Source organism: Otolemur garnettii, unplaced genomic scaffold (genome assembly GCF_000181295.1).
Source record: "Otolemur garnettii isolate 467f Iridium unplaced genomic scaffold, OtoGar3 scaffold00043, whole genome shotgun sequence".
In the NCBI taxonomy this organism is placed as follows: Eukaryota; Metazoa; Chordata; class Mammalia; order Primates; family Galagidae; genus Otolemur; species Otolemur garnettii.
The window spans coordinates 7,131,823-7,142,715 of record NW_003852438.1 but is presented as its reverse complement, the minus strand read 5'-3'; the positions used below and the strand labels follow the sequence as shown (position 1 = coordinate 7,142,715).

Below are 10,893 nucleotides of genomic sequence, written 5' to 3'. Positions count from 1 at the left end.
ACCCTGGCCAAAACGGCAAAATAAATAAATAAATAAATAAATAAAATTAAATAAACACCCTTTAGTAGGTGCTGAGTAAGTGTTAACCTGTCTTCTCTCCCTTCACATTCCTACCAAGCCCTCCTTCCCTCCGCAGCATGCCTTTCCATGCCACTGTGCTTTTTGCGTCTGGTTTTCTCCTCACGGAATGGAATGTGCTCGCCAGAATGAATGAACAGTGACACGATAAGGAGGTCGGCAGAATATAAAGCATGAGGTAACAGTTAAGCCCACCGGCTATGGAGGCCGGTCTCCGGCTCCTCAGCTGGAGTTAATAAGATTTATTTCATAAGGTTGTTAAGTGGATCAAAAGGACAGTCCTGTAAAGCTTTTAGCATCACGTCTGCACTGAATGAACGTTCAAGAAATACCCCCAATTTATGTGCGAGCGTGGCGACCTTCGCCCGCCCCGCCCTGAGTAGGGGCCGCCCCCGGTCTGCCTCTCCAGCGCCCAGGGCACCCAGCACCGCGTGGGTGCGGCCACGTCGCCTCCTCTCAACCCCCCGACACCAGGGTTTACTAGACTGAACCCGGCTCTAGGTGCCGGGTGAACCGGCCCGCGCCCTACACCCTGCCTGTGCTCTCGGATTGGCTGCTGCAGATGCCTTTCGTCATAGGCCTCTGACGATTGGCTGCAATGCGAGAGGTGGGGCGGACCTCGGTGAGCGAAGGAAGGGCGGGGACCCGGATGTGTGTGGTGGCGGCGGCCGAAGAGCTTGTGTGCGGATCTGAGAGGCCTATGGATGAGGAGGACGCGGCGGCCCCGGTAGGCGGGGATCGGGGGCGGGGTCCCGGAGGCCTCAGGTCTCCCCAGAGCCTGAGGCGGGGGTCCTGGGCGGGGGTTCCACGGCCAGGGGCGGGGCCTCGCGCTCTGGTTGCTGGGTTTCCTCAGTTGGCGTACCCTTGGCCCTGCTCTGGGCCGGGGTCACCGGGCGTAGTCAAGTGGACCGGCCCGGGCTCCGTTGCCCCCAGGTCTCATTTGAGTGATCAGGCGGTTTCCCGGGCGGAGGCAGGGCCCAGCACGGCCGCAACTCGTCAGTGCCAAGGCTATGGGGTTCTGGGCAAACAGATGCCCTTAGATCTAGGTCTCCAGCATCTCCCTGGGTCAAGCCCTGGCTGAGTGCCCAAGAGTGGAGTCCTAGGGCTGCCCCACACGTGCCTACTCTTCTGGGTCACGTGGCGGATTGTAGCTTCTGCATAAGAGTCCTAACGTGCGCAATGGCACTGAATTCATCCCAGCCAAGACTCTTCCTCAACACCTACTGTGTGCAAGGCAATGTCAGGTCTTGATAGAACCCCTGTCTCAGGATTTGGGGAATGGGATACTACTACTATAGAAGAGTACTTCACTTCTGGCTCCCAGTTCATTTATTCATATAACTGCTGGTGGTTTAAATACCTGGATTGTCCCGCCCGTCTCTATCATCATTTCTCCTTCTGCTGTGCTACCTGTCAGCTAGAATGCAGCAACAACCTCCTAACTGTTTGCCCATTTCCAGTCCTCTTATGATCAGTTCTCCAGCCAGCAGCCTGAATGATCTTTAAGATCTGATGAACTGGCTTGGTGCCAGCCACATACACCTAAGGTGGTGGGTTCCAATCCAGCCTGGGCCAACCAAACAACAATGACGGCTGCAACCAAAAAAAATAGGGAGCGTTGTGGCCGGCGCCTGTGGTCCCAGCTACTTGGGAGGCTGAGGCAGGAGACTGGCTTAAGCCCAGGAGTTGGAGGTTGCTGTGAGCTGTGATGCTACGGCACTCTACCCAGGGGAACAGCTTGAGGCTCTGTCTCAAAAAAAAAAAAAAATCTGATAAACTTTAATATTTTAGGCTCAGCGCCTGTGGCTCAAGTGGCTAAGGCCCCAGCCACATACACCTAAGGTGGCGGGTTCGAAGCCAGCTCGGCCAGCCAAACAACAATGACGGCTGCAACCAAAAAATAGCCGGGCGTTGTGGTGGGCGCCTGTGGTCCCAGCTACTTGGGAGGCTGAGGCAGGAGACTCGCTTGAGCCTAGGAGTTGGAGGTTGCTGTGAGCTGTGATGCCACAGCACTTTACCCAGGGGGACAGCTTGAGGCTCTGTCTCCCCCCAAAAAAAAAACTTTAATATTTTAGCTTTTCCGTGCTTGAAACTCTCCAGAAGTTTCCCATTACACTTGGAATAAAATCCAGACTCCTTACCGTGGTCTGTACGTTGTTCTGGCCTGCCTTTTCATCTATATTCCCCCTCACATTCTCTACCTATCAGCTGTCCTAGCATTCTTTCTATTTCTTTACTGTGCTAGCTCCTGTCTATCCAAGGACCTGTGGCTGTCCCCTCTGCCTGGAATCTTCTTTTTTGGGTTTGTCATATGCTTGACTCTTTTTCAACTCAAATGTCATCTCCTCAGAGAGACATCTTTTCTCTTCTCTCTGCCTACTGCTCCCATATTCTTTATCCTGTTACCCTGTTTTTTTCCTCTAATGTCTAAAATTGTCATGTCTGTTTATTGTCTGTCATGTCCACCTCCTCCCTGAGTGGAATGAAAACCATATGAGGACAGGAATCCCATCCATCTTGATCACAGCTGTCTCCCTAGCACCTTGAACATTGCACTCAGTGGGAGCTCGGGAAATTTGTTGATTGAGGGGATGAGGGTGGGATTATTGAGGTCAGTCTGGGCAATTGACCTCAAGCCCACTCCCCTGTGAATTCTGGGTCCAGCAGGCTGAGGTGCTTTACTCAGGGCCTTGCTTCCTCCTCAATCCCCTTTCCTCCTTGACAGGTTTGTTCTCATGAACAAGATGGATGACCTCAACCTGCACTACCGGTTTCTGAATTGGCGACGGCGAATCCGGGAGATTCGGGAGGTCCGAGCTTTCAGATATCAGGAGAGGTTCAAACACATTCTTGTAGATGGAGACACTTTAAGGTGAGTTCAGGGGAATGCTTCTACATTTTCTTTTCTGCTCCAGATCATAGTGGTGAAAGGGGGCTTTTTCAGAGGAAGGGGACTGTCTGCACTGCATTGTGAGAGGGAATGCCCTTAACCCTAGAGGTTCTTCTGAGAGGAACAGTGTGCACTGTTTCACCTTGCACTCCCTTCTGCCTTCCTCACTGGGATACAATGAGGGCCTTTCCTGTTTAGGCATCAGAAGCAGTCATGTCAAGAGGCTGCTGGAGTCTCAGGAGTTCCCCAAGTGCTCTGTTGAGAAGACTCCAGTAGGTCTGAGTCTCCTGCCTACATCTTAGGAATTGTGTTTGGTAAAGATGATAGATTTCCTGTTTTGAGAAGGATAGTTCTGTAGTGCATCCTGTCTACCACTTCTGATATCTTACCAACCCTTTGGTTTGTGTGTTTGTTTTGTCTTTTCTGGCTTGAACTCTTTCCCTGACTCCTTCTGAGGCTGTTCTCTCATAAAATTATTACTGAAAGGGAAAGGAAGTAGTGTAATTTATCCAGAAGGGAAGAAAGCTGAGGAATGGGGATTGAATAACTGTCTTCTAATCTACAAAGAGCTTTGGTACAGAGGGTAGCAGCTCCACTAAGGACAGAGCCAGAGAAAAACAGCCCAAGCTGCAGCAGCATGAGGGACTGAGGTTAGACAGGTTGTGAGACCCCTCCCAGGCAGCTAAAGGAGGCTCTACATTCTTTTCCCTCTGGAAATGAAGAAACCAGGCTTGCATTGGTCTGGTATGGGATGGACCCTGGCTAGAGGCAGCAGGAGGGGTAGGGTGTGGTTACCTTAAGGATCTTGTTATGGCGTCTATGCAGATGTCCTGAAGTGTGGTCTGATGAATTCTCCTCTCTGCTGGCCCTTGGAGGGTAGGGGTTAGGGATGCTGAGACCCTCACACCAACTCCTGCACTAGATTGTTAATGAAGCTCCCCCCTCATTCCTCCTTCAGTTACCATGGAAACTCTGGCGAAGTTGGCTGCTACGTGGCTTCTCGACCCCTGACCAAGGACAGCAATTATTTTGAGGTGATAAACGTAGTGGGTGGGCAGAGCAGGGGATGAGATCAGGAGTGAGATCATTAAGCTCCAAGGAAGTCCTTTACTAGATTCATGATCTGGTGCTTTTAATTTTCCATTGGTGTTGTCCTGTTGACTGGGAACAGTGTGCACGATAACATGGACTTAATCTGAGAAATAGGTGCCCTCTCCCTTTTGCTCCCTTGCCCCTTATCTAGGTAGACCTTGACCCATGTCCTTCCCCTACTTCACCCCAAACCAAACATCTATTTCAGTGGTTCTCAACCTTCCTAATGCCAAGATCCTTTAATACAGTTCCTCATGTTGTGGTGATCCCCAACCATAAAACAATATGGGGAACTGTATTAAAGGGTTGTGGCATTAGGAAGGTTGAGAACCACTGATCTATTCCATCTCCTATCTTTTTCCTTTTTTTTTTTATTGTAGAGACAGAGTCTCACTTTATTACCCTTGGTAGAGTGCCATGGCATCACACCGCTCACAGCAACCTCCAACTTCTGGGCTTAGGCGATTCTCTTGCCTCAGTCTCCTGAGTAGCTAGGACTAATGGTGCCCGCCACAACGCTCAGCTATTTTTTTGTTGTAGTTTGGCTGGGGCCAGTTTGAACCCACCACCCTCGGTATATCGGGCTGGCACCCCACCCACTGAGCCACAGGCACCTCCCACATCTCCTATCTTTTTCCAAAGCTAGGAAATAATTTTCTACATATTCATAGTAAGGTAGGCCCCACTCTGCCCAGTTCTCCCTATGAGCATCCTCTCTTTTTCTCTGATTCCCATGTGTTTTTGTCTCTTTGAGGCTCAGCTCCCTTTGATCTCTAACTCCCCTTCTTCCTACCTCCAGCAATTCATCCCATTACCCATCCTTGCAAGTTTTTTTTTTTTTTGGAGACAGAGCCTCATCCTGGGTAGAGTGCTGTGGCGTCACAGCTCATAGCAACCTCCAACTCTTGGGCTCAAGTGATTCTCTTGCTTCAGCCTCCTCATCACTCTACTCATCCTGGGTAGAGTGCTGTGGCGTCACAGCTCATAGCAACCTCCAACTCTTGGGCTCAAGTGATTCTCTTGCTTCAGCCTCCCAGGTAGCTGGGACTATAGGCCCCCGCCACAATGCTTGGCTATTTTTTGGTTGCAGCCGTCATTCTTGTTTGGCAGGCCCAGGCTGGATTTGAACCTGCCAGCTCAAGTGTGTGTGGCTGGCGCCTTAGCCGCTTGAGCCACTGGTGCCGAGCCCATCCTTGCTAATTAGGTCCCACTTTCTTCCCCCTAGGTATCTATTGTGGACAGTGGAGTTCGGGGCACCATTGCTGTGGGGCTGGTCCCTCAGTACTATAGCTTGGATCACCAGCCTGGCTGGTTACCTGACTCTGTGGCCTACCATGCTGATGATGGCAAGTGAGTTGCTTCCTGTGGAACCTGACCTATTTCCTATGGATTTGGGAACCTTAGCTATGAAGGACCACATCAGGATGGCTTTTCCCATTCTTTTCTGTCTTTGGCAGGTTTACAGACTTAGAGGGGGGTAGTGCTCATTCCAGGACATAGGTGGGTACCATCCCAGAGTGACTCAGAGCAGCTAGGTGAGGTAGTGGAGAAGTTGGGAGGCCAGGCTTGGGTTCTGTGTCTGTGCTACTCTGTCCACAGGCTGTATAATGGCCGAGCCAAGGGCCGCCAGTTTGGGTCAAAGTGCAACTCTGGGGACCGGATTGGCTGTGGCATTGAGCCTGTGTCCTTTGATGTGCAGACTGCCCAGATCTTCTTCACGAAAAATGGGAAGCGGGTGAGTGAGAAATCCTGGGTAGGATTTCAGTGGCTTGAAGCTGCCTAAGGATTCATAGCAGTGATTAGGAAGAGTGCACTGGCTGGGGCTTGCCCAGGAGCCCATGTGCTTATCTCCTATCTTCCTTCAGTTCAGCCTCAGATTCTCCTGAAGCCTCCTATGTGTAGAAGACACTTCCCCATTATAGGCATAGAGGGACAAGTTCACGTAGCAAAGAACAAACAGAAATTGTGGGGAACAGAATTGAGTGATACTAGAGCAGACAAAAAGAAAACAACAAAGAGATGCAAATCAAAGGTCATGGCAAATCAAGAAGGGGGGGAGGGACAGGTTGAAACCCCCGACCCCCACATGGGGTATGGTGCCCATTGTTCGGTGATGGGCACACTAAAAGCCCCAACTTAAGTATTATATAAAGTATCCATGTAACAGAAACGTGTACCCCTTTTATATTTTGGCAGTTAAAAAAAAAGAGGGTAAGATGATGGCCTGGGTATGTAAACTCAGGCTTCTCTTTGGGTTTTTGACTTGAGTACTATTGGAGATATGTCATTTCTGTGTTATATTTTCCTTACTTCACTTCTCCTTCCCTTTCCTCTTCAGAGAGAAAAGAGTAGTGATGAAGAGATGGAGCAGAGCAAAGAGAAGAGAGAGACACCCTACCTCTCTTCTCTGTCTAGCTCCATTTCTCCCCCTGGGAAAACTGCTTTCCCAGGCTGTGACTGAGCACACCTGTTCCCTTAGCACAGGTGCCTCCGTGCTTTCCTGCTCCAGTGCTACTCAGTACTGTATTTGGCAGCTAGGCAGGGGACTCGTGTTTGTCTTCTAGCTCTGTGAATACCTTGCTTGGCCAGGAGTTCTTAGCAAATTTTTAAACTCTAGGTTTTCTTTGACAATGTGTGATAATTATTTATTGCATCATCTTAAAAGTACCCTTGTGAGAATTAGGTGAGTTAAGGAAAGTGAGCCAGGTGGCCATTTTCTCTCTCTCCCTCTATTGCAGGTGGGCTCTACCATCATGCCTATGTCCCCGGATGGACTGTTCCCAGCAGTGGGCATGCACTCCCTGGGTGAGGAGGTGCGACTGCACCTCAATGCTGAGCTGGGCCGTGAGGACGACAGCGTCATGATGGTGGACAGTTATGAGGACGAGTGGGGCCGGCTGCATGATGTCAGAGTCTGTGGGACTGTAAGTAATGGGCATGGGGGAGGGTTGCACTGGGGGAGGGCTGGGCAGGACACCTGTGGACACATGAGCATGTATGAGTGACTTAGGATGGGAAGAGAGAGAGTACAGTGTTTTTTGTGAGATTTTGGCAGGATAGCCTGGGACCTTGACATGGTTCTGAGTCCCGATCTTTAGGCTCGATTCCTTCTCTAACTTACCTCTTCATTTGATAACTCAGGTTAGTTGTTTGACTTTTGAAACAAGTAGAAATTCTCTTTTGCCTTTTTTGGTTCTTTCAGCTTCTGCCTTTGAGGGGCTGGAGGCTGGTTTGGAGGCAAGATGCCAGGACTCCCTTTTGATTTGATCCCAGTTCAGCTTTGCTGTGTGGCAGGTGTGGTCACACATCCACATTTGTAGGGGAGGGTTCTTTGCTGATCTTTTTTGAGTAAGGGTCAATGTTAGTTTCTGTTGTCTTCCCCTTACTCTTGCTAGAGGATGGGAATGGAGGCAGATGAGCCTGTTTCGGCCATCTTCTCCTCACGCCTGCTTTAGTCCCTCATGGATTTTAAGCTTTCTTGGGAAGGTCATGGGCCTTGAGAGAAGGAAATTCTTCCTGTCACCTTGCATGCCTCATGCTGCGCTGGGAGTGAGTGGTCCCAGGTCTGGGTGTGGCCCTGACCTCTAATGTGCTGCTCAGGCCTCCCACTTTGAACTGCCCAGGCCTCCCACTTCGAACTGCCCCTGTGCTACCCCTTTCGCCTAGCCTGGCCTTTTTCTCCACCCTCTGGTCTTCTCACTCCAACCCAAACTGTTTTCAACTCAGCCTTTGATAGCAAAACAAGAAGCAGTGGGGGGTGGGAGTGGATTATGAGCCAGGCTTTTCCCTTGTGGAGTTCAAGGTAAGTGGAACTCAGAACAAGTGGCAGAAAGCATGCCCTCTTGCTACTTCTGATGCTTGGCACTCCTATGGGCACTGGGAGTCCCAAGGCTGCAGCCACCGTGAACCAGGAGGCCTCAGATGCCCACTCTTGACTCTCACCTCTTTCCTTTCTTTTCTCCTTCTGCCATCATTTTGGTCAACATTTACAGAGTTGAACTTGGGACTGAGCCAGGGCGATGTTCCAGCTCTCATCCCTGACCTCTCCTTAAAAGTTTTTTCCTGGCATCCTTTCCCTGCCTGGACCTGTCTCCACTCTGCCCCCAGCTCCTCCCAGGCAATCTTTTCTAATTGTTGCAGAATCCTGCAGACATTTATAAATAGCTTCCTTCCTCCCCACCCTCCCTCAGGCCACTTATTTAAGAATTTTTTTCTTTCTTAGACCCAAGCTGTCAAGTTTGGCTCTTCCCTCAAACCCTGGGGACAGCTGGCAGGGTGGGAACACTGCTCTGAGTACTTGCTCCTCTGGGGCAGATTGGGCATGAGCCTCTTTAGGGGCGTGTGCCTTCTTCTAATCTTGCCAACTATCCTGTCTTTCAAACAGGGGTGACTTACTCAGTTTCTTGCATCCTTTTGGGTGTTCCAACCCCACTTGGCTCCTGGCTTCCTCCCTCCTGTTCCTTCTTACCATCCGCTTGGTATTTATGACCCAATGATCACACTTGTGGCAGCCTGGAGGAGCCTGGGAGAGGATATTCAGGCCATTCTGGTGCCTCTTCTCTTTAAAGATGTCTAGCATAGCTGTTTCTCTTCTTTGGCTTGTCTTGTTTTTTATGTCCCCCCTCTGTTGGGAAGCCCTTCCCTGGGACCCCCCCAGGCCCCTGCTGCTGTTGATGCCTGTTTCTCCTGTTCTGCATGACATTCTTAGTAGAGTGCCCTTCAGAACCATAAAGGTTTCAGAGAGGTTTTGATGTTACCTAGTCCAAGTTTTCTCTGTGGGGAGACTGCTGGCATTTCAATTGGGACAATTTTTTGATGTTAAGGACATTTAGCATTTGGCTTCCAGACCCAAGATGCCAGTACCCTGCTAGTCATTGTGACGGCCCCAAATATGCCCACACATTTACAAATATCTCTTGTTTTGCTATTGATGAAAAAAAGTCCCAGAGAAAAGTGTTTGACATTGTTCTGATGTCAAATGGTAAACTAGCAAAACTAGGTCCAGATGTTCATTCTTTGACCTTTCCACTGCTGTCCAACATATGCTCTTACCCTGTCCCCAGGCCTGCTTTTCTGTGGCCACTCATCTCCGCTCTTCTCACACCCATCCTCATAAGAAAATGGGAGTTCCGGCTCAGTACCCGTAGTACAGTGGTTAGGGCGCTGGCCGCATACACTGGGGGGTGATGGGTTTGAACCCAGCCCAGGCCTGCTAAACAACAATGACAACTGCAACAAAAAAATAGCCAGGCATTGTGGTGGGCACCTGTAGTCCCAGCTACTTAGGAGGCCAAGGCAAGAGAATCACTTAAGCCCAAGAGTTTGAGGTTGCTGTGAGCTATGACGCCATGGCACTCTATGAGGGTGACATAGTGAGACTCTGTCTTTAAAAAAAAAAGAAAAAAAAGAAAAAAAGAAAGAAAGAAAATAGGAGTTCCTAGATTTAAATTCCCATTTTCCCCAGGCTTCTCTTGTCTAGTTTCTTTAGCCAAGGCCTTCGCAGTAAGTTTACTTGGCTTGCTTGGAATTCCTTTTCTCCTAACCTTTCTCAGTTTGGGAGGTCTCAGTGATCTTCTCTTTTCTCTTCTCACTGGTTCTTCCCATGAAGAAGAACAAATTCAATTCTTGGCTCTTTTCTTTTTTCCTCCAACATTTTATTTTATTTTATTTTTGAGACAGAGCCTCAAGCTGTCCCCCTGGGTAGAGTGCTATGGCATCACAGCTCACAGCAACCTCCAACTCCTGGGCTTAAGCGAGTCTCCTGCCTCAGCCTCCTAAGTAGCTGGGACCACAGGTGCCCGCCATAACACCTGGCTGTTTTTTGGTTACAGCCATCATTGTTGTTTGGCAGGCCCGGGCTGGATTCGAACCTGCCACCTTAGGTGTATGTGGCTGGCGCCTTAGCCACTTGAGCCATAGGTGCCCAGCCACCTCCAACATTTTATTAAAAAATATTTTAAATATATAGAAAAGTTTAAAAGAATAGTATAGTGACTGTCCATATACCCACTCTCTAGCTTCAACAGTTACTAATATTTAGTCATGATTGTTTCATCTGAGTATCTGTCTATAGACACACGTGGCTTTTTCTTGAGTGGAATTCTTCTCTTGCGTTCTATGGTCTCAGTTTCCCCTTCTAAAGAGCCCCTCCATCCCCAGAGCTCTGAGGGTACTGAAGAATCGCAGGTGTACTCGCTCAGGGATGGGGGTGTTCTCCCTCACCTCATCCCAGTCCAGTCCTTGCAAAGTGAGGTAGTTTGTGGAGGGTGGGGGGCCATAGGTACAGCTGGTGGATTAGACTCATTTTCTGTCTTTGTTCTCTGTTTATAGCTCCTCTGACAACTCCTTAGCGACAGGACAACAGCTTTGGTACACAAAGGGTGGTGAGTGGAGGCCCCACCCTTTCAGGGGTCCTCCCAGACCCAACCCAGAAGGAGGCTGTGTTTAGGCCTGAGCTGGGGAGTGTGCCCTTGTTTCCTGTTTCAGCTGCTTCTAGCCCCTCAGGGCACTGAGCCCTCCTTTGCTCATGTCAAGAGGGATTAGGGTCTCCTTGGTGAGGGGAGGAGGAGATGGATTACCAGCAGAGAAGAGGGTGGGAAGGCACTACTGGTATAAGGTGTGGAGTTGGCGGTCTCTACACTTTGATCTGTAGCTTCTGCTCTGCAGCATCGAGTCTACCATCTTTGTTAGTATGTGTATGGTTAGAAAGTGAGGTTGAGGCTCGGCGCCTATAGCTCAACCGGCTAAGGCGCCAGCCACGTACACCTAAGGTGGCGGGTTCGAATCTCCATCCTGGACCCGCCAAACAACAGTGACGGCTGCAACCAAAAAAT

General features: G+C 49.8%; 1 protein-coding gene across 2 annotated transcripts in view; it reads left to right on the top strand.

Moving 5' to 3' along the window:
* Window positions 1-695: 695 nt before the first annotated feature.
* The window catches only part of SPRYD3 (SPRY domain containing 3), a 16,949-nt gene continuing 6,751 nt past the window's right edge, over window positions 696-10,893 (top strand). For both annotated transcript variants that reach the window (XM_023513727.1, XM_003790418.3), the window contains exons 1-6: window positions 696-805; window positions 2,804-2,950; window positions 3,927-4,002; window positions 5,286-5,410; window positions 5,660-5,795; window positions 6,799-6,984. In XM_023513727.1, coding sequence (XP_023369495.1) covers window positions 783-805; window positions 2,804-2,950; window positions 3,927-4,002; window positions 5,286-5,410; window positions 5,660-5,795; window positions 6,799-6,984 — 693 coding nt within the window. In that variant the 5' untranslated portion in view covers window positions 696-782. The remainder of the gene's footprint in view (window positions 806-2,803; window positions 2,951-3,926; window positions 4,003-5,285; window positions 5,411-5,659; window positions 5,796-6,798; window positions 6,985-10,893) is intronic.